The sequence below is a fragment of the Tursiops truncatus genome, chromosome 18 (assembly GCF_011762595.2).
Source record: "Tursiops truncatus isolate mTurTru1 chromosome 18, mTurTru1.mat.Y, whole genome shotgun sequence".
Lineage (NCBI taxonomy): Eukaryota > Metazoa > Chordata > Mammalia > Artiodactyla > Delphinidae > Tursiops > Tursiops truncatus.
The window spans coordinates 11,066,473-11,088,224 of record NC_047051.1 but is presented as its reverse complement, the minus strand read 5'-3'; the positions used below and the strand labels follow the sequence as shown (position 1 = coordinate 11,088,224).

The 21,752-nt window shown below is 32.5% G+C and overlaps 1 protein-coding gene across 7 annotated transcripts in view; it reads right to left on the bottom strand.

The window, feature by feature from the left end:
- The window catches only part of NBEA (neurobeachin), a 623,898-nt gene that overhangs the window by 480,359 nt on the left and 121,787 nt on the right, over positions 1–21,752 (bottom strand). For 6 of the 7 annotated variants that reach the window (XM_033843595.2, XM_073795053.1, XM_019936759.3 and 3 more), the window contains exons 11-13: positions 13,277–13,385; positions 4,201–4,353; positions 2,052–2,220 (exon numbers count right to left, since the gene is read on the bottom strand). In XM_033843595.2, the coding sequence (XP_033699486.1) occupies positions 2,052–2,220; positions 4,201–4,353; positions 13,277–13,385 (431 nt within the window). Of the gene's footprint in view, positions 1–2,051; positions 2,221–4,200; positions 4,354–13,276; positions 13,386–15,560; positions 15,667–21,752 lie in introns of those variants that run through there. The other variant, XM_073795057.1, reaches the window with a different exon arrangement.

Here is a 21,752-nt window from a genome sequence, read left to right as displayed (position 1 = left end):
TAACATTGAGACAGAATTGTTATGACTTCTGTGTGATTCCTTCTAAAAATAAAAAACCTAAATCATCATGAGCAAATATCAAATAAATGCAGATTAAAGGACATTCTAAAAAATTGTCTGTATTCTTCAAAAATGTCAAGGCCATGGAAGACAAGGAAATACTAAAATAAGTATTCTAATCGAAGAATATTACGGTGACAAGGCAACCAAATGTCACGCATGATCCTCGACTGTGATTCAGAGAAAGAAGAAAGACTTTTTTTTCTAGAATGGATATTATTGGTAAAATGGGTTAAATTTGAATGGGAGCTTTTTATGAGATGATAGTATTGTATTAATGTTAATTACCTGATTTTAATGGTTGCTCTTCATTAACTCAAGAGAGTGCCCTTACCTTTTAGGAAATAAATATTAAAGTATTTAGGAGAAATAGGGCATCATACCTATAATTTATTCTCAATTTATTCAGAAAAAAATGCATATGTTTATATACATGTTTATATTTACACAGAAATAAAATGGTAAAATCTAAATGGTAAGATATAAAATATTGGGAAATACGGTGGGGGTATATAAGAATTCTTTGTACAATTCTTGCAACTTTTCTGTAAATTAGAAATTAATTTTTTGAAGCAGAAATAAATATTTGTGAACGTATGATTTGTCTAGAGTAGAGAAAACTCTATCAGAGTGTAATCGTAAAAACTAGGGCTCTGAGTCAGGCAGACATGATTCAAATTTTAGTTCTGTTACTTTGTACCAACTTTCAGTTTCCTAAAATGCAAACTGGGAGTGATATTAGCAATGTTGTTATATATAGATATAGCCCTATGTGTATGTGTAAATATGTATATGTATTTACAGATTTACATATATATATATAAATACATTACACGTAAATGATTAAACAAAATTAACATGTAGGGTGCTTAGCATAGATTCTAACTCATGTTAAGTATTCAGTTAATTTTAGGCATTCTTAAGTCTAAAAGCAATGGGAAAAAAAACATAAATGACAGAATATAAACCCGAGTGTGAATAACACAATTTTAAAAGCCCATCAGTAAAATGAAAGACAATGTAAGCCAATAAATGAATATTAGAATAGTAAAATGTTATTTTACCCTATCAAAAAGATTTTTATAAAATGGTAATTGCTATTATGAGTATGCTGAGAAGAAAGCACACTAACATACCACTGGTGAAATTGCAAGCTAGTACAATACTTCTGAAAAAATTCACAATATTTATCAGGATACCCTTTCTCAGTAACTGTAAACAAATCAAAGATGGAGGGGAATAAGTATACACAAAGAAATAGATCACTGCATTATTCATAGGATCAAAACTTTGGAAACATGTAAGTGGTGTATCCAATCTATACACCACATGTAAGTGGTGTATAGATTACTATGTAGATCCAAGAAAAAGAAAAGAAAATCTGAATTCTGTAAAAGAGTTAATATATTTCACATATTTATGCAATAAGAAATAGTGGAAGATCACACACCCAACTTGTAACAGTGATTACTCCTGGGGTTTGGGTTATGAACAATTTTTTTCTTCTATATTATTTTATTTTCTATAATGAGCATGTATTTTCTATATAATTAGGAAAATCGGCAATATTTTTAAAACAACACAATGCACTGAGAATTAAATTAGTTTCTACTTTACTTAGAACAAAGAATGAAGTTTGGGGAAAAAATACAAAGGAAGGCAACAATCTCAAAATGTTTAAACGACTGTATTAGAACACACTGGCCATGAGCAATATCATTCATCTGTTTTTAATATTATGATTATATCACAACAACCATATAGGCTAAAAGGTACAGTATTATTTATTTTCACCTGTCTTTATTCCAAAAACTTAATACGAAAGCTATAAGCTTCTTCTTTATCACAAAAAATTCTCAATATACCAGTCTACTACACAAGAAAGACAATAGCTCAGTGTTAATTTCATAACCATGCACATCTGTTCACTATAATAGTACTTAGGATATACACCAATCATAGTACAGACAACGTAGAAGCATTGTACTTACCTAAACCTTTGGGTGCAATGCCACTACTGTCGGCAGGATTAATGACCCAGTAGTAATATTTTAGTGTATGCATTAGCTGTAATACTGTTCCTACTCTGCGTATGGTGGTGTAAATGGTAGCAGTTCCAATAAATTCAGCAGACAAATAAGTGTATAGGGAAAGCTGAACCTAGTACAGAATATTAGCAAAGCATTAAAATAAATTTAAAATGCCTCAAGTGTTTATATTATAAATATACATTCTATTCTAATTTAAACGTAAATCATTAAAGGCCAAGAAAGAACCACTTATTACGAGGTGAAATATAACTATTTATTAAGTGTTATTTATATTATAAAAAGAAAATAATCTGGAATCAACACATTATAATAAAATTTTACTAAAGGTAATCTAATAGTTATTAATAATAAAATAATTTTAAATGATTCAATAATTCCATTGAAATTATCCAATAGGAAGATTAAATTATTTAAAAGGCCAATTAGACTAAAGCCCTGAATCAAAGTACACTGCAGCAGTTCAAAGGAACCGAACCTGACATCAGCCAGCTGTATCATATTTGGAAAAAAAACATATATTGTTGTCATAGATCCTAAAAGTTCATGTAATTTGAAATTTTCTTACCTACTGCCACATTATCAGAATCTAGCATGGAAATATACAGACGACAAGTTTAAACACCATGTTTAAAGAGTGAACAAACTTCAGGTTTGCGTTTTAGCACAATAATTAAAATGACAAACCATAATAAAAATTAGAACTTCAAAGTTATGTGGGAGATTTGAAAATTATAAAATGCAGCTCAAATTCATGAAAATGTCCCTCATTACTGATTTCTACTAGAATATAAGGAGGCTAAATTTAGGTATGCAAAATAATAAAAAAATTATGTTTATATCTAAAAAAAATTTATGTATAAATTTCTTTTAAAAATATTTTTACATATCATGATAAAAACTCTATGCTCACAATACAAGGAATTTTCCAGTCACAATGATGACAATTATCATGATATAGTTAGTTACCTGCTATTTTTTCTTTTCCTAGTCTTAATAATCAGTGTACCAGATTCTCTTTCTTGGAAAGGTATGAATCACATCTAATGACTTCAGAATGCAACCATTACATCAAGCCTAATTTTTTAAATCTTTTTAGTGCTGATTTTCAAGAGTTGTACATTCTGAACGTTATTAATTGCTATTTTTAATTGCTATTCTGAAGACTTGTACATTCTGAACGTTATTAATTGCTATTTTCTCCAATTTTTTACTTTGAAAATTTTCAAACAAAAAAGTTATGTAACTATCATAATAGATTTATCAACTGTTAATATTTTTCCACATCTGCTTTATTTCTCTCTATTATATTATAGATATAGATGTATAAATATATTTTGACTAACGTTTGAAAGGAAGTTGCTGACATTCAGACACTTCACCACTAACTACTTCAATGTAAATCTCCTAAGAATAAGGACCTTCTCCTAAATAGAGCATAATACAATTCCTCCACTCAGTAAATTTAACATTTGTGCAATACTAATATCTAATTTTCAGTTCATATTCAATGTTTTCCTCTTGCCTCGATAATTTCTGACATTGTAAAAAAACCTCCTAATCTATCATCTATTTATTGACATTGTCTCTGAAGATCATTTAACAAAATCTTTAATTTTGATATCATCAAATGCAGTAATTTTCCCCCTAAAAAGAGAGGTTTTGAAGGTCTAACTTAAGAACGTTTGGGCTATCCCCAAACTGCAAAGGTATCTTTCAACGATTTCTCCTATTAGCTTTATAGTTTACCTCTCAAATTTAGGTCTTAAATCTAAGTGGGTTTCACCTTTGTATAGGGTAAGAAGTACAGCTTCAACATTTTTTAAGCAACAATTACTATTATTTAGTTCCAGAACTTTCTCATCACCCCATAAGAAAAAAATTTTTAACTACAGTTTTATTTATTTTAATATTTACATATTTACTGTTTTGATTTCTAATACTACCTAATATAACTGCTTCAAACTGACTGTAAAATAAACTGAAAAATCCAAATGCTTTCTACTGGATAGTTTAGATCCAATAACTGTAATTTACATTTATAATTTATAACATTACACTAAAATAAAATGAATGACATTAAAATGTATACCTTTGCAGGTATATGTATCCAGATGGCTGGGTTGAATAAAATGTGATCACAAAGCTGCTTCAGCAAAGGTGCTCCATGAGATAAACCGTCAAGGTATTTTGCAAAGGATAAAAACTGCTCCAGGACAGCTCTAGTGATATGAACTCTTGATGACTAAAGAAAGCAAGCAGAAATTCAAGCTGAAAATATACAGATATAACTTTTTATACTTTCTTTGCTATTCAAAATTTAATTATATTTAGAAACCTAAGATTTTAAGATAATTCTCTAAATGACAGTTTGTTATTTGTGGCCCATTCTAGGACAACTATAGATAAATAATAGCTCAGGTTGAACAATGCCACTCTCAACTCAAGCTAAAGAAATAAAATAAGTTATGGATAAGAATGGTTTCATTCCATTTGTTTAGAAATTGACTAACAAGAAAAGATCTTAGAAAATTAAAATGGAGTAGAATTACTATCATGATAATACACACACACACACACACACACACACACACACACACACACACACACACACACAGACATTGGGAAAGAGAAGTGCTTTCACTAGCTCCAAACGAAAGTGAAAATAAATTGAGCCTACCATTCCAATGAATCATTTCTTCCAAAAGATAAAAATGAGTTGCACATTGACAAATGCAATGCATCCTGCTTAACATAAAACATTCCCAACCTTTCAAATCCATAGTACCTGAAAAAGAGGATCTCACTTCCCTGGAAATACTGTCCTCCTTTGCCTTTCATGACCCTCAGACTCTTCAGTGTCTTTTGCTTAAAAGATGGAAACTGCTGAAGATTATTTCTTTGGTCTTCTCTTCATAAATACACTCTTCCTAGATGATATTTTATGCTTCCACGGCTTAGTATTACATTATCTCTAGGCTGAGTACTCTCATCTAGAATTTTCAAGTGTCATCACAGTATGTAACCTATCACCAATGGTATTTAGATAAACAACAAACCTTCCAAAATTCAAACCAAACCTTCAAGCTGCACTGTCCAATACAGTAGCCACTAGCCATAGGTGTCTACTGAGCCTTTGACATGTGGCTAGACCTAAGTGACAGGTGCTGTAAGTATGTATGCACTGGATTTTGAAGATTTCGAGTGAAAAAACAATGCAAAATAACTATTATTTTTGTTGTTGCTGTTGAGTCTATGTTGCAGTGATAATATTTTGGATATACTAGTTTAAAAAATATATATTATTAAATTTAATTTCACCTGTTGCTTCTTACCAGAAAATTTTAAATAGCATATGAGGCTTGCATTATATTTTAATTGGACATGTTACAGTAGAGTATAATCTCAGATGAAAATATTACAGAGAAAATGCTCTTCATAAAAACTAGTAATTCAAACTCAAATATCAAAAAATATATCTTCCTATGCAAATCGTTTTTTTTCGTCGCTATGATACTTTTTATAGTATCACCATCCTCCCTAAAGTAAAGAATCCCCTACACTCAACCCTAAAGCACAGGTCACATCAAATCTTTATCTCTATGACCCACTGATTGAATCCAAATATCAGTATAGGATAATTAAGGTCTAAAAGCGACTAAATTCTCTTACCAATTTTACTTCCCATATGATTTGCTTACATTCATCACGCTCTTAAAAAGGGCAACTCAATAAATTTGACCTAAACATGCCATGCATTTTTTCATACTTCTACATAAGGAGTAACAAACTCAAATGATGACAATATGCAGGAATTTAACAATAATGTGTGAATTAGAATAGGAGACAATAAAGAGTAGTGAGGACTGCTTAAGGTACCTAAACAAAATAAAATTAAAAAACTTTTCACTGAGTCAAACAAAGTATTTCTTTGGGCCAATTTCTCCCGCATGCCAGACTGCTTCACCTGCTTTCTCTATCATGCTACTACTTTAACTTGTAAAACCCTTGCATCCATTGCATTTCCCTTAAAGGTACAGCTCAATGCTTTTCATTTAGCCATTCAGAAAATATGCATGTTGAGCACTTATTGTTTGCCAGGTACTCTCCTTGGCACTGTGGAAAGAGTAGTTAAGAAAACTGAAAAAAAAAACAAAAAAAAAAACTGCCCACATAGACTTACATTCTAAGAGAAGACAAGGACATACAATAAATAAACTAAAAAGGTAAAATATGTAACATGTTAAATATAACAAGTGTATGAAAAGAACATGAAGTGAATAGAAAATTTGTAGAAGGGAGGTTAAAAGAGGTTTTACTGAGAAGGTGGCATTTAAACTAGTTTGAATAAGGCTTGCAGTGATTTTGTATTAGTAGGCTATGTGTTTGACAAAACACCAGCAGTGAGTAGATCAGCAATAGTCCAACAAAATTCAAACCAAGCCTTACAGCATAACTTTACATGAAAATTTCATAAGATGGAGGAAATGATCCTAACAAATAACTGTTATTACAAGGTGGGAGGAAGACAAAGACAAATAAATATTTGAGTTAAAATAAAGCAGATTGGTCACTCATTTTAAAAGAACTTTAATAAAAAATAATACTGCTTTTAAATTCTAAAATATTTTATTTTATTCATGTTTAGGGGAATAAAATGAAGAGCAATGGTTATTTAAAGCTTCAGCCATCTCCTTCACTGGTTATAATTTCACATAGCTTATCTTATACATTTTATTTTTATTCAGTAATAATGATTTCAAGAATATTATCTGATACAGTCTACTTTTATGCCTAAAACCCTGAAATAGAACAGTTAGAACCTGTTCCTAAATAGTCTTAGCGATCAGATTTTGGCCTATAAAATCTGTCATGTGTTTATAAAAACACTAAAGTGATATAAAATCAGATTGACCACTATGAACATAATCATTTGAGGAACTAATTCATAATCTGGAAACCAGTTTTAACTTTCTCCATGTTATTAAAAGATATGCTAGAAGCATCACATGAGGCCTTCCATATTACTAAAATAAAATGTCAATTTATTTTTCATAGCAATTAATGCTGTCGTGTAGCAGTTTTTCATTATAAAATTGATCTTCAGGAAACATTTTTCTAAAATTGTATTTTTTTATTAGCCCACTCAAAATTCTACCAGGCATAAAATGAATGTTCTCTTCAATAGCATGTTACCTTTACCTATAAGTACGTAGTACTTATTCCTTCTGCTTTGTGTAACTGTTATTCACATATCTTTCTTTCCTTATATAAAAAAGGATACTATCTTATTCATCTTTTATCCATCTGGTATCAACCATAATTCCTCAGTAAATGTTTAACTGAATTCATGTCAAATTCAAGAATAAATTAAGAACAGAACAGATAAGATATAACACAGATTAGAAGAGGGTGGAAGAAGGACATTCAATTTTGTTTTAATGTGTTTACTTTGATTGATTGCTTGAAAATATTTGTTTGAGATTTGCTTTCATTTTCTCAAGCAAAGCTATTTTAAAAAGAGATACACTTGGATAATTTATAGTTATAAATCTGTAGAATGCAAGCTCTGGAATTTAAACTATATGACATGACTTTTGTATGGTAACCGAATACATAATTTGCAACAAGTACTATATGAGGGGTGACTAAACATATTTGGAAGCATAATCTGAGAAGCTAGAAAAAACAATTATATTATAACATCTACTCCTGAAGTAATTAAACCGAACAGGAGCAATGGATGTTACAGAGAGAAATCGCTACTCAGTAAAAAGAGGTCTTTCCCACACTTAGAGCAGACCACAACAGAATGGATTGCCATAAATGTTCATTTTTATTACAGAAAACATTATATATATATAGTATGCATTATATATTAAGCAAATTGTGGGAAATTATGTCAATTAGTTAGAGGTATATCACAAAGTAGTATCCATTTTGCTCCTCCCAGGACACCAAGATTGAGCTCCAAATAGCCTAATCCAATGTGAATCACTTGTGTGTGTGTGTGTTGTTGTTTGGCAGGGGCAGACAATGATTAGTTCAGATATGGAGCATAAAAATTTTCATGATAATATTAGGTTCAAAGTAGACCAAGACCTAAGCTGACCAGTCAGATTGGAGGGAAGGATCTTGTTCAGTAACTGGGAGGAAGGAGCTCTCTCTCTCTCCACCTGGATGTGAAGGCTTATAGCACCACGTCGGCCTGGCAACCTTGTATGACCACAAAGAATAACAGCTATAGCATAAAATCATGACTATAGGTAGCAGAACAGACATATAGAAAAAACCCGGGTCTCTGATGACATAATTGAGACTGAGACAACCAAACCCTGAAGTCCAACTTATTGGATATGTTTGGCTGGACGCACTGATCCACTTTCCAACCTTCCCTATCCTATTTCTGTGCTTGGGATGCTCCCTTGTCTGTTGGCTTCCAGCTGGGTTTGACTAGTTAGAGACTCCAGCAGGAAATTAAAGGATAGAAAGAAAATGAAGTTTGGGGCATTCATCTCCTTGGCTTCACCCCTTCAGGTGAGTATACTATATTCCTTTCTATATTCCTTTATCAAAGACCACACTCTAATCAGGTACACTTCTCCTATAGTTACAGTAACTTTCTATTTGAGTTATGCTAAACACTCATTCCTCTCATCTCTTCAAACTTTGCTGACTTCCCTTAACAATGCTCACAACTTGTGAAGAGCCTTGCATTAAACGCCTCTCAGTAACCAAGTTTGAGCATGACATCTGCTTCCTACCAGGACTATGACTGATAAGCCATCTATCACTAGATTTCCAGTTACATTAGCAAGCCTATTTCCTTAATGTTTAAGCTATTTGAATCAATTTTTTATTAACCACAACAAAAACTACTGAATGCATCAAATTACCTCTAAGTTTTCTTCAAATTTATATTTTGGCAACATAAAACAAAACAAAAATACCTTAAAAGTTTTTTGTGAAACAGTCTAAACATGATGAATAAGATGGCCTCTCATTAGACTACCTTCTTTGATAACTAATTTATATCTTCCAAGACAAGGAGATATAGCTAAGTGACAGTTAACCATTAACTTGTTATTAGTTGATGATAAAATAAAAATGGAATCTTATTATCTATACTACTCACCTGACAGATGATTATTTAAAAATTAAACGGGTGAACATTAATCTAAGAAAAATGAAAAAGGTATTCTTTTATGTAATAACTATGTAAGTCCTTTTTATTTATTTAATTCAATTCAACAAATATTTATTGAAGCAGGCACACTTTTAGGTAGAAGATACAGCAATAAGGTAAGAAAAAAATGTCCCTGCTTTCATGAAGCTGAGGCCTACATTCTAGTGGAAGGAGGCAGAAAATAAGTTAAAAAAATGTCAGACTGATGCCATAAAAAAATGAGCAGAGTAGGGAAACAGTCATTGATGGTTATCAAAGGAGTACTATTCTATTTAGAGTGATCAAGGAAGACTTCTCTGATAGGTGTCATAAGCAAAATCCTCAATGAAGTGTAGAATCAACCCATGTGGATACCTACAAAAAGACTTACCAAAGCAATGTGAAAAGAAAATGCACAAGAACTGAGAAGAGCACATGCTTACTATTTTAGTTTTTAAGGGAAAGGTCTGCAAAGAGGCCTTAGGATGGTCAGTGTGGCTGCAACAGAGAAAGAAAGAATGAGAATGGTAAGGGATGATGTCAGAGGTAAGAGACATAAATGTACTTTGAGAAGGATGGACTAGTAAGATCTGGCACATTTTCAAAGGACTAGTCTGACTGCAAGCAAAAAATGGACTGTGAGTAACTAACTAGTGGTGAAAGATGATGATGGTTTGAATAAAGATGGTATCAATGGGCATAGAAAGGAGTAGAGTACTAAGTAGGAACTAGTCATTGATTCTGGATATGTTTTGATACTAAGACAACATAATTTGCTGCCAGTATGAATTTGCTGCATGAAAAAGAAGAGTCAAAAAGAATGAACATTTTTGGTCTGAACTACTTGTTGAATGGTAATGCTAGTAACTAAGACAGAGAAGAGTAAAGGACGAAGGATTTGAAAGGAAAGTCAAAAGTAACAGTTTGGATAATTTAGATCTGTGAAGCTTAATAAACATCCAAATGGAACTGAATTCAAAGGAGAGGTTGTAGTTGGATATACACATTTGAGAATAATGAGTATTTGCAGAATAAGGAAAACTAAGGGAATAGTAAGCTTAATTAAAAGTGCAAACAGAAAAGTGAAAAGGTTTCCAGGATTAAGCACCAGGACACCACAGTCTTTAGAATTTTAGGAAGAAGAGGAGGAACTACTAGGAGAGAATTAAAGGAGGCCAAGGAGGTAGGAAGAAAGAAAAGAAAGAATGCTGTCACAAAATACAATTAAAGAAAGCATTTCAAGAAGGAAAGAATGTTATACTAAAATGTTGCTAAGTCAAATAAGATGAAGACTTGAGAATCATAAGATTTAAGAATATGAAGGCTATTAGTGACATTGATATAAGCCTTTTTTTTTTTTTTTTTCGCAGTACGCGGGCCTCTCACTGTTGTGGCCTCTCCCGTCGTTGCGGAGCACAGGCTCCGGATGCGCAGGCTCAGCGGCCATGGCTCACAGGCCCAGCCGCTCCGCGGCATGTAGGATCTTCCCGGACCGGGGCACAAACCCGTCTCCCCTGCATCGGCAGGCGGACTCTCAACCACTGCGTCACCAGGGACGCCCGATATAAGCCATTTTAAGAGAAGCATAAGGACTAGAATGGGAATGGATCTAAGACTACACAGGATTCCAGAAATAAAGAATATTTTATTTTGAAAATCAGCTAATGTAACTCACTAAACTAAGAAAAAGATGTAGAAACATAATAATTATCTCAAATAATGCATAAAAAGCATTTGATGATTAAGAGTGTGAAAAGGCAAGTCACAGAGGAAGAGACATTTGTGATACATATCCAATAAGGACTCATATCCAGGATATATACAGAATTCCCATGAATCAATAAGAAAATGATGGACAACCCAAATGAAAAAGGGTAAATACTCTGAACAGGTATTTAGCAAAAGAGCACAACCAAAAGGAAGATAAATATATGAAAATGCTCAACTTAATTTGTCAACAGTGAAATGCAAATTAAGTCATAAAGTGATCCACAGAATGGAAGACTATCTTTACAAATCTTATATCTAATAAAGGTTTAGCATATAGACTAAAAATCTCCTACAACTCAATAATAAAAAGAAATACCATAGTTTTTTAAAATGGTCTTTGTAATAAACATTTCTCAAAAAAGTATACAAATAGCCAATAAGTACATGAAAAGATGCTCAACGTCATTAGACATCACAGAAATGCAAATACAAAAATGATAAACCATTTCACACTCACTAGGGATGGCTAGAATTTAAAAACAAAACAGATAATAACAGTGTTTCCAAGGCTGTGAAAAGATTGGAAATTTCATACACTGCTGATGGGAATGTAAAATGATGGAAACCTTATTATTATTTTAATGTTCTTTTTATTTGATTTGAAGACTTTTCACAATATTTCTAACTTTAAGCTAAGTTTTAAGTGTAAAAGAATTCTCACTTTAAAATTATGCTAATAAACCCTCAGTAAATCGATGAAAAGTATATTCAAGAGGTAGTTCCTGACAGCAATCTTGTCACAAAGATGGCTGACAGCAGTGTCACAAAGGTAATTCATAATATGTAATTCATGTAAAATATACTATAACATAAATCTTCTAAAAAATTTGTAATACTCTAGATATAGGAAAATAGTTTTCCATGATTAAAAATATAAACCAAATAGCCTTAATGAAAATCTTAATAATGTAACTGAAAAAATTATAATGTAACTGAAAAAAAAAATGCTGCCTATGATCGATCTACTTAATCTATCATTCCACGATCAACAATACTTCAAGAAAGAAAAGTACTTTTTCAAAGAAAAGACAGAAGGATTTCAAATGCAGATCAATCTGAAGTTAAAAAATTATTTCCAGGGGACTTCCCTGGTGGTCCAGTGGTAAAGAATCCGCCTTCCAATGCAGGGGACGCAGGTTCAATCCCTGGCTGGGGAACTAAGATCCCACATGCTGCAGGGCACCTAAGCCTTCGCGCCACAGCTACTGAGTTCGTGTGCCACAACTAGAGAGAAACCCGAGCACCGCAACAAAGATCCCGCGTGCCACAACTCAGACCTGATGCAGCCAAGAAAATAAATAAATAGTTTAAAAAAAAAATTATTTCCAAAAGTCCTCTAAAGTTTATTTCCCAAGAGAAAAATAAGTTCATTCCTCTTAGTAGAGGTCTCACACCTATTATTTCTCAAATAGTTCCATTTACAGAGCAGCTGAATGTCATATGAATGTTAATGTTTAACTGAGAAGGAGAGATTTGGGAGCACTAGTGATGGTGATAGCTATTTCTTAAGGAGAAAAATAATACTTTTATTTGTGAAATACCACCTTACTTTTTGAAGGAAATCACATGATATAACCGAACTCTTGTGAGACCATAATCAGAAACTCAGCACCCATTACCATAATAGTACAGTTGTGACTAAAGCAAAGAAGGTCATTAAAAAAACAGGGCATAAATGACACAGATAGGAAAATCAAAGCCATCCAATTTGTACTGTTTACACTGTGTACTGATCAGAAAAAAACACTACTTTAAACATTCAAATATATTAAAAGCAGGGACAAAGCAAAAACTAATGTTTCTGTTGCTATCAAATATAGCATTTTTTTTACCTTATAATTGAAAAATAAAGCAAAACAAAAAATTAAATCCATTGAAACTAAAATTGATAAAATTTGTAAGAAACTTAGTTTGAATATAAATATAGCAAAGAAATTAGAAAAAATAATTAAGAGAAAATACTTCTAATTTGAATAAAAGTAGATAAAATAATTTTTCTTTAGTTTCTACTTTTATTCAAAATTTCTTAATTATATAGATTTCTAACACCCAATTTAATTTAATGTCTACACATACATCTAAGTACATAATATAAAAATGTTTGTGAATTAACCAAAAACATGGCCTCTGCAGTCAATGGAAAGGGAAACTATAGAAAAAAAATATAGTTAGTGATCGTCAGTGGTCCATCTGTGAAGGCTACACAATAAAACCATCAATACATTTCACTTACCTTTTCAAGTAAGTAGCCAATGACTAAAAAGCCTTTTCCACCCAGCATCTGTTCTTGCATGGCTACTGAACTTTTAAGTAGTTCAACCAGGAATGCCAAAAGAGTAGCACTGCATGTAAAGTACAGATAATTCCATTACGTAATCATCAAATATTGATCATAAACACAGCATTCCATTTCAGTACTTTATTATTCCGAAAGGTAACAATCATATTCAAATTTAATCTCTACTTTGCTGACTATTATGCAAGAATATTTCTCACAAGAACGAAAAAACTGGTTTTATCTCCTTAAAATTAACATTATATAGAAACATAACTGTGGAGTTTTTCTGTATTCCGAGGTAAAATATCAAAGTCTATCGTTACACATATATATTCCCTGCTTGAAGTAAATCTAACATAAGAAACACACCCACAAATATTGCACTTCTCCATAATAAAGACTTTATCACAATATTCTTCTGAAGAACATGCTTAGAGAATTTAAAATATGTTCACAATATTGCTTTGGAAGAATACACCTATTTTCTAAAATAAACTTTTCATTTAGACCTGTTTTTAAAAACAACTTATATATATGTATTTAAATATGCAACATGTTACTTATGTCCGTATATGCCCTCAGGAAAGTTTATGAGAGCAAAGAAAATAAGATGATTTATGTCATATTGAAATAAAAAGTGGCACTCGATTACACAATGTATACATAAAAACACAAAGATATATTCCAGACAAACATAAAGCACTTGATATGTCTGTGGAATGAAGGAAGAAACAAAAGAAAAATAAATTATTGCATTACATTAAGCTTTGATAATGTATTACTTCACAAAATTATATGAACAATTTTCAATCAGCAGCATCGATACATGATAGCATTCCTAACTAAGAAACTATATACCCTTCATTATATATGCTTACTGTAGTTTATAACAATAAATGACTCTAAGCCAGACTTTATCAGCATTAAAATAATATCCATTTACACTGCTTTATAAATGTACCCCAAATTGTCTATTTACATTCACACAAATTTCTGAATATATTTTAAATGCACAAATACTCATTTCTACATGAAATTAAGAAAATTTGGTAATGAGGAAAACTTGAAAATTGTTAAGGCTCAAAAGGAATCTAAAGTTACTCAGTTTTCTAAAGTTACTCTAGCTCTTCAGGTTTCTATAGGATTGACAACACATTTACCTGATAATGCGGCTATTCTTGTACAAATCAGAAATATTCTCATAAAAAGAACCAACAGCAAAATTAACATCATTCTTATCGCTATAAAATTGATAGTTTAATGGATTACATGATATCAGCTAGAAAAATACAGTATATATGTAAATAAACTACTTCGTTACAAGAAATTAAAATTCAATTACATTAACTAGCCCTGTATCTTTAAGCCACAAAAAAGAAAACAGTAAACTAGTATTGCAAATCAATGATATTCTTTTACTTTGTCCTAAAGTCAAAGGTGGATATTTACAAGAAAAACACAACTACCAAAGAATCCCTTGAGATTTTTTTTTTAATGTTTCTGTAAAGAACAGCTATTAAGCAATCTAATCCAATTTACATGAATTGTATCAATAGTCAAAGCCACTTCACAAATAACTGCTTAAGCACTGATATACATAATACATCTGCCTAAGTGTTTGAAAAGAATAAAGAAAACTATTGCATAGAGATTACACAATTTCCTAATCTATTCATGGAATTCTTACCTACACCTGAGTTAGTGATTTAGGGGGAAAGATGACTAAGACTCCTAAACATTAGCACTGCCAAAAAGAAAGACTAGAAATGCCTCACTATGGTTCCTATGGTCCATGAAAAAATGCAAAAAAGTATCTTACAATAGATCACCCTTCTATATAGAACCATACAAAATTACAAAGATGCCATGGATTTTCTTATTCTTTTATGTCAGAAGGACTACTCTTTCTCAAACATCTAATGAATTAATAACTCAGACTTCTAAACACAGTGGAGTTCCATTACAAAATCAGAAATATTAATTTTATTATTCCAAAATATTAACACAAGACTACCCATATGTTAATTTCACTTCAATTTTAACTATGACAACAATTGAAAAGTCAAATGCATTCACCAACAAAAGTATTTTTAATTTATACCTAAAACCCAATGCAATAGCAATACTACATCTTTTGAAAAAATCTTTAAAATAGGTATATTTGACATGGTGGACTTAATAGTAAATAGATGGCCATCTTCGAAGAGGTACATTTTCAAACATAATTTAACAAACTTACCAGTAACTAAAATGCATCGGATTGCTTCAGGGCTCACAATTAACTTGCAAAATTCTGTGTACTGCCATACAAAATTTCTCTCCATTCTTGCCTATTTCCAACTCCCCTAGATACAAAGGCAAATATAAAGGATACTTCAGCCCATTCCTATATCTCCTACATACCACTTCCTGTCTAGACACATCAGTTCATCTGTAGAGGATCTAAATATACAGGATAAACCAAAAAGCAAGGATCTGTGTCAGCCAAAACTAGTATACACAACACAGAACATTCTTTTGAAAAGTATAGCAATACCCAGAAACAGATTTTCACAGGAATATTTTACTTGATAGGCAAAAAGTAAACTGGTTTTTACCTCATAAAGTCAAATTGCTAAACTTTTCAATAGACAGTACTATAATGTATGTTCTGTAAGTAACAATTCTACTTCAGGAATGGTTAAGGGTTTTTAATTCTGTCTCCTTTTAAGGAAAATGACACTAATAAACTATAGGGTTATTTCTTCAAAATAATTACCATCTTCCAATTCTTTAATGAGCTTTAATTAAATTAGGAAAAATTTATTGCAAATATCACACTAGTAAAGGGCTATACCTTAAGAAAAATGAAGGAAATAATACAACAATACCTCTAACGACTTAGCATATTAATAATCTCTCCAGAGCTTTCTGGTCCACATTATTAAAGAATTACCACAATATTCTTGGCCCACAAATAACGGATAATATTTAACAACTACGTATAAACATGACTCATTTTTGTTCCTAATGAAAAAAATACGTACTACCTTTAGGAGCCATTAAAATTTATGTAAATATAGATTTTGACTTGATTTTAATATAACTTTATCCATTTCAACTTGTCCTTTATTTTTTAAAAATAACTGATGTAGATAACTCATGTAATATTATCCCAAAACTTGTATTATCTTTGAGGAATTTTATTAAAGAGGCAATATATCATAAAGATAGACTTAATTTATAACTGAAATTATTAAGATTTAATATATAACCCAAGTTCAGTTCAAAGGCAGTTCTTAGGGGACAGGAAACTGGCTTTTCAATTTGCTTTGTACGGAAACAAAGCACCTCAGCTAGATGGGCTGTTTAAATATATTAAGAAGAATGGAATTAATAATGTAAAAATTAAAGATTCCCCCTGAAATTCAACAACTCATCCACTTACATAAGGGTGTTTTTAATCTCTTAAGAAACACTACAGGCAAAATAATTGTCAGAATAAATTCAGAAGTAGATTAAGTTCCAATAAGATTTAAGGTACCAGTAATGGGGGAAATTCTTTTGACTTTTTCATAAGGTTACATCTCTTATGTAGCCTAATTTAGTACTGAGAAACATTGAAATCTTGCAAAAGATGAATACATATATAAAATATCTAATATAGTTTCTATGCTATTTCTTTCACTACAAAACTCTTCCAAGATGAGAGTGATCATAGCAGGAATAAAACTGTAAAAGAAATCAACTCAAGTCCACACCCAAGAAAATTTCACACTCAACACAATTAATTTCCCGTGACACAAAAAATTCCCACAATAAGTTAGAAGAGTTAAATTCCTTCACAGTTCAAAATTAGAAAGTTCTAAACCAAAAGCTTCTAACTCCATGTACCTTTAGCAGTCACTTTTAGATCATGTATTCCTGAAGATGCTATCTCAAAAGACCACTGCCTAACTGCCTACCTAGGCAATAAACCCTGACACACAAACTGTCACATTCATCAATTCAAACATCAAGTGGAGATACATGCCAAAATAAGTAAAATACATTTATCTGCAGAGTCAAATAAGGAATGCAGTACAGTAAAAATGCAGTACAGTAAAATGTGAGGACAGATGAAATACACTGGGTAGTACTGAAATGCAGTACAGTAAAATGTGAGGACAGATGAAATACACTGGGTAGCACATGAAATCACTAAGCCTCCCTTAGCCATGAAATCTCTCCTCAGCAACTTCTCCCTTTTCTTTCAGCCTCATAAGGAGGCAGACAGCCTCATGACTGTCATAGCTATCTAAGAACATTCTTTAAAGGCTCTATTAAAAGTTAGTCAGGCTATCACAGTTTTTTACCTTCCTTTGTCTGGTAACAGATTTTAATTTTATGTTTCATCAGCTTATTTTATTTCTAACAAAATATATTATAGCAAAAAAAATAGACATTTGTAAAATTGTAACTGTAATGTGTCAAAAGTTGTCTTATGAAGGAAACAAAATTTTAAAATGTGTACAGGTAGAGGAACTCCAAACCTCTTATGACATCATTATGTGTTAGCCTATAGCATTTACCAGTATTTACATAGTTTGACAACCAAATAGCCTTTTGATCATCTCTATTCATAATTCTCTATCAATAACCTATAGATATTTATTATAACGCTCCACTGTAAAAGAGATAACTCTTAAAGCCTACTCATTTTTAATTTAATTCCAGCCAACAAACAATCACAATGCTCTAAGTGTCCTAGCACCTTTATGAGAGCTTTCTGGATTTCTGGACATGTTTCTAGTGGCAGCACCACTATCGTGTATAATCCATGGATACATGAATGATGTAGAAATTTAATGATGTAACTCTCTAATACCTAATAAGTTCAAAGCTTCAAAGGAAAAACAGAGATAGGTTATAATGACAAATAGGTGATCTTAACTATATATGCATACTCTAATGTCCTTCATGATCAAAACATGCACAGCAGGGAAGCCAAATAGTCCCTTCTCCTGGTGTTGGGTCTACTTTCAGCCAAGCCTCAGTTAAAAGCGGGATTAAAAATACACCCTAGAAGTGCTGAAATTACCAAAAAAAAAAAAAAAATGAAATAAATATTAAAACAGCTAGCTACACAAAAAGATGAAATAATTATTTGATACTTAGGCTTCATATACATCCAGGAATTCTCTATCCTTTTCATAATTAATTTCATTTTTAAAATGATCATGTAGTAAAACCAACTACTTTACTTCTTTTCTTTGTGTGTGTTTGTGTGTGTATGTAATTCTGAGAATGTTAGACGTATAGATTTTTATAACCCCACCACAATCAAGGTAAGATGCGTTCCATCACACACAAAAAACTCATTTATCCTATCCCTTTATACCCTTGCAGTCACACTCTCTCAACAGCCAAAACAACCTTGGGTAACTACTTATCTCTTATATGGATATAGTTTTGACTTTTCAAGAATGTCATATAGATAGTCATACAGTATGTAATCTTCTTAATATGTTCTTCTTGACTGCAACATATTGTCTCTTGAGATTCATCTAAGTAGTTGCATACATCAAGATTTTTTTTTCTTTTAATTGATGAATAGTATTCCCTTGAATAAACAGACTACCTAATGGGTACATGTGAGCTGTATCTAGTTTACAGCAATTATGAATAGGACTACTGTAAACATTCACATAAAGGTTTTTGTGTGGACAGTTTTCATTCATTTCTCACAAATACAAATCCAGGAGTAGAAAGGCTGAATTATGTGGTAAGTATATGTTTAACTTTATAACAAACTGCCAAACTGACAGAATGGCTGTGCCATTTACCAGTCCCACCAGTAACAGGCTCCAGTTGCTCCTCATCCTTACCAGCACTTGGCATCATGAGTATTTTTTTTTTTAAATTTTGGCCTTTCTACTAACTGTGTAGTTACATCCCATAATGTTTTAAATAAATTGGTTAATGATGTTGAACATCTTTTCATGTGCAATTTTGACATCCTTATGCCTTCTCTGGTGAAGTATCTGCTCAAGTCTTTTTCCCATTTTTTTAAAATTGGATTTCATGCTTTCTTATTACTAGTGTTTGAGAGTTTTAAATGTAGTCTTGATATAAGTCCTTCGTCAAATTGATTTTCTATCATCTTCCTCCAATCTGTAAAATGTCTTTTCATTGTTTCTTTTGCAGAGTAAAAGGTTAAATTTAACTTTGATGAAGCCAATGTCAAAATTATCAATTTTTTCCTTGTATGCATCTCACTTTTAAGGTCATGTCTAAAATGCCTTTGCATAGCCTAGGTTGCAGAGATTTTCTCCTATGTTTTCTTCTAAAAGTTCTGTAGTTTTATATCTTACCTTTACAGCTGATATTTGAGTTAATTTTTAATGAGGTTGCGGTTGAGGTTCATTTTAGCATACAACTATCCTTCTTCCCTTACACTGCTTTTGCACCTTTGACAAAAATCAAACAAACAAAAGTAGAAGTACCTACTTTAATTTTGGACAAGACTTCAAAGCAAAGAAAGTATCAGAGATTAAGAACAGCATTACACAATGATAAAGGAGTCAATTTTCCAAGAAGATACCAATATCTAAAGCGCATATACCTAACAACAGAACATAAAATTATGTAAAGCAAAAACTGCTACAACAGTAAGGAGATACAGATGAAATCACTATCATAGTTGGAGATTTCAACATCCCTCTCTCAGAAATGGACAACTACAGGGGTTAGAAAATCTGTTAGGACATAGTTGAACTCAACAACACCAAAAAACAGCTGGAGGTAACTGGCATCTATACACTACTTCACTCAACCACATTAGAATAAACGTTCTTCTCAAGCTTGCATAGACCATTCACTAAGCTAGACAACATTCTGGGCCATAAACCGTATCCAACAAATTTAAAATAGTGGAAATCACACAATATCTACTCTCAGATCACAATGGAATTAGCTAGAAATCAGTAACAGAAAGACAACTGGAAAAATCCCACAATGTGAACATTAAATGGTGCACTTCTAAATAACACATGGGTCAAAGAAGAAATCTCGAGATATTAAAAATATTTTTGAATGAAATGAAAATGAAAATACAACTGATCAAAATCTGTGGAATAGGGGCTTCCCTGGTGGCGCAGTGGTTGAGAGTCCGCCTGCCGATGCAGGGGACGCAGGTTCGTGCCCCGGTCCGGGAAGATCCCACATGCCGCGGAGCAGCTGGGCCTGTGAGCCATGGCCGCTAAGCCTGTGCGTCTGGAGCCTGTGCTCCGCAGTGGGAGAGGCCACAACAGTGAGAGGCCCGCATACTGCAAAAAAAAAAAAAAAAAAAAAAAATCTGCGGAATAAAATGAAATCAGTGATTACTGGGAAATTTAGAGCATTCAATGTTGTGATACTGTGATTTATAATAAGAAATGTGCATTTGTTCTTGGTCCCCATTTTTGGCACAGAGGTCTGGCAGAGCTAGCTCCCTTGACATTTCCTAAGGGATGGCAGTAATAAAAAGTGTCTTCTGTCATGTTAATGAAGTGACTTTTGGAACTCACTTAAGGATGAGAGCCAGTTGCCAACACAGCCAACCATATAATTAGAGGGTTGGAACTTTCAGTCCAGCCCACCTACCACCCACCTACCTCCAGGGAGAGAGGGGAGAAGGGCTGGATTGAGTTCAATCACCAACGGTCATTGATTTAATCAGTCATGTGTATGTAATGACGCCACCATTAAAAAAAAAAAAAACACAGGGCTGGGAGAGCTTCCCAGTCTGTGAATATATGGAGGTACTAGAAGGGTGGCATACCTGCAGAGGGAATGGAAGCTCCATGCCCTCTCCCCATACCTTGCCCTACGCATCTCTTCTATTTGGATATTCATCTGTATCCTTCATCATCCTTTTATAATAAACTAGTAATCCAGTAAGTAAAATGTTTCCCTAAACTCTGTGAGCCACTCTAGCAAAGTAACTGAACCCAAGGGGGTGGCGGGAACCTCTGGTTTATATCCAGTCAGTCAGAAGTACGAGTCACGACCTGGACTTGCAACTATCACCTGAAGTCCAAGGAGGAGGTTACTGGAACCTACCATCTACAGTCAGTTGTTCAGAAGCACAGGTGATAACCTAGACTTACAACTGGCATCTAAAGTGAAGAGGGCCAGTCTTGTGAGACTGAGCCCTTAACCTGTGGAATCTGATGCTATGTCAGATTTGAGCGTCAGAATTGAGTTAAATGATAGGATACCCAGCTGGTGTCACAGAGAATCTTTGGTGGTATGGGGGGAAACCATGCCTCCACATATTGGAATTGGATGCTCAGACCTCTATAATGAAAAAAAAAAAAAAATATATATATATATATATATATATATATATATATGTATGTATATAAAATCTAACAGTCATTAATCTAAATTTTCACCTTAGGAAACTAGAAAAAAAAAAGAGTAAATGCCA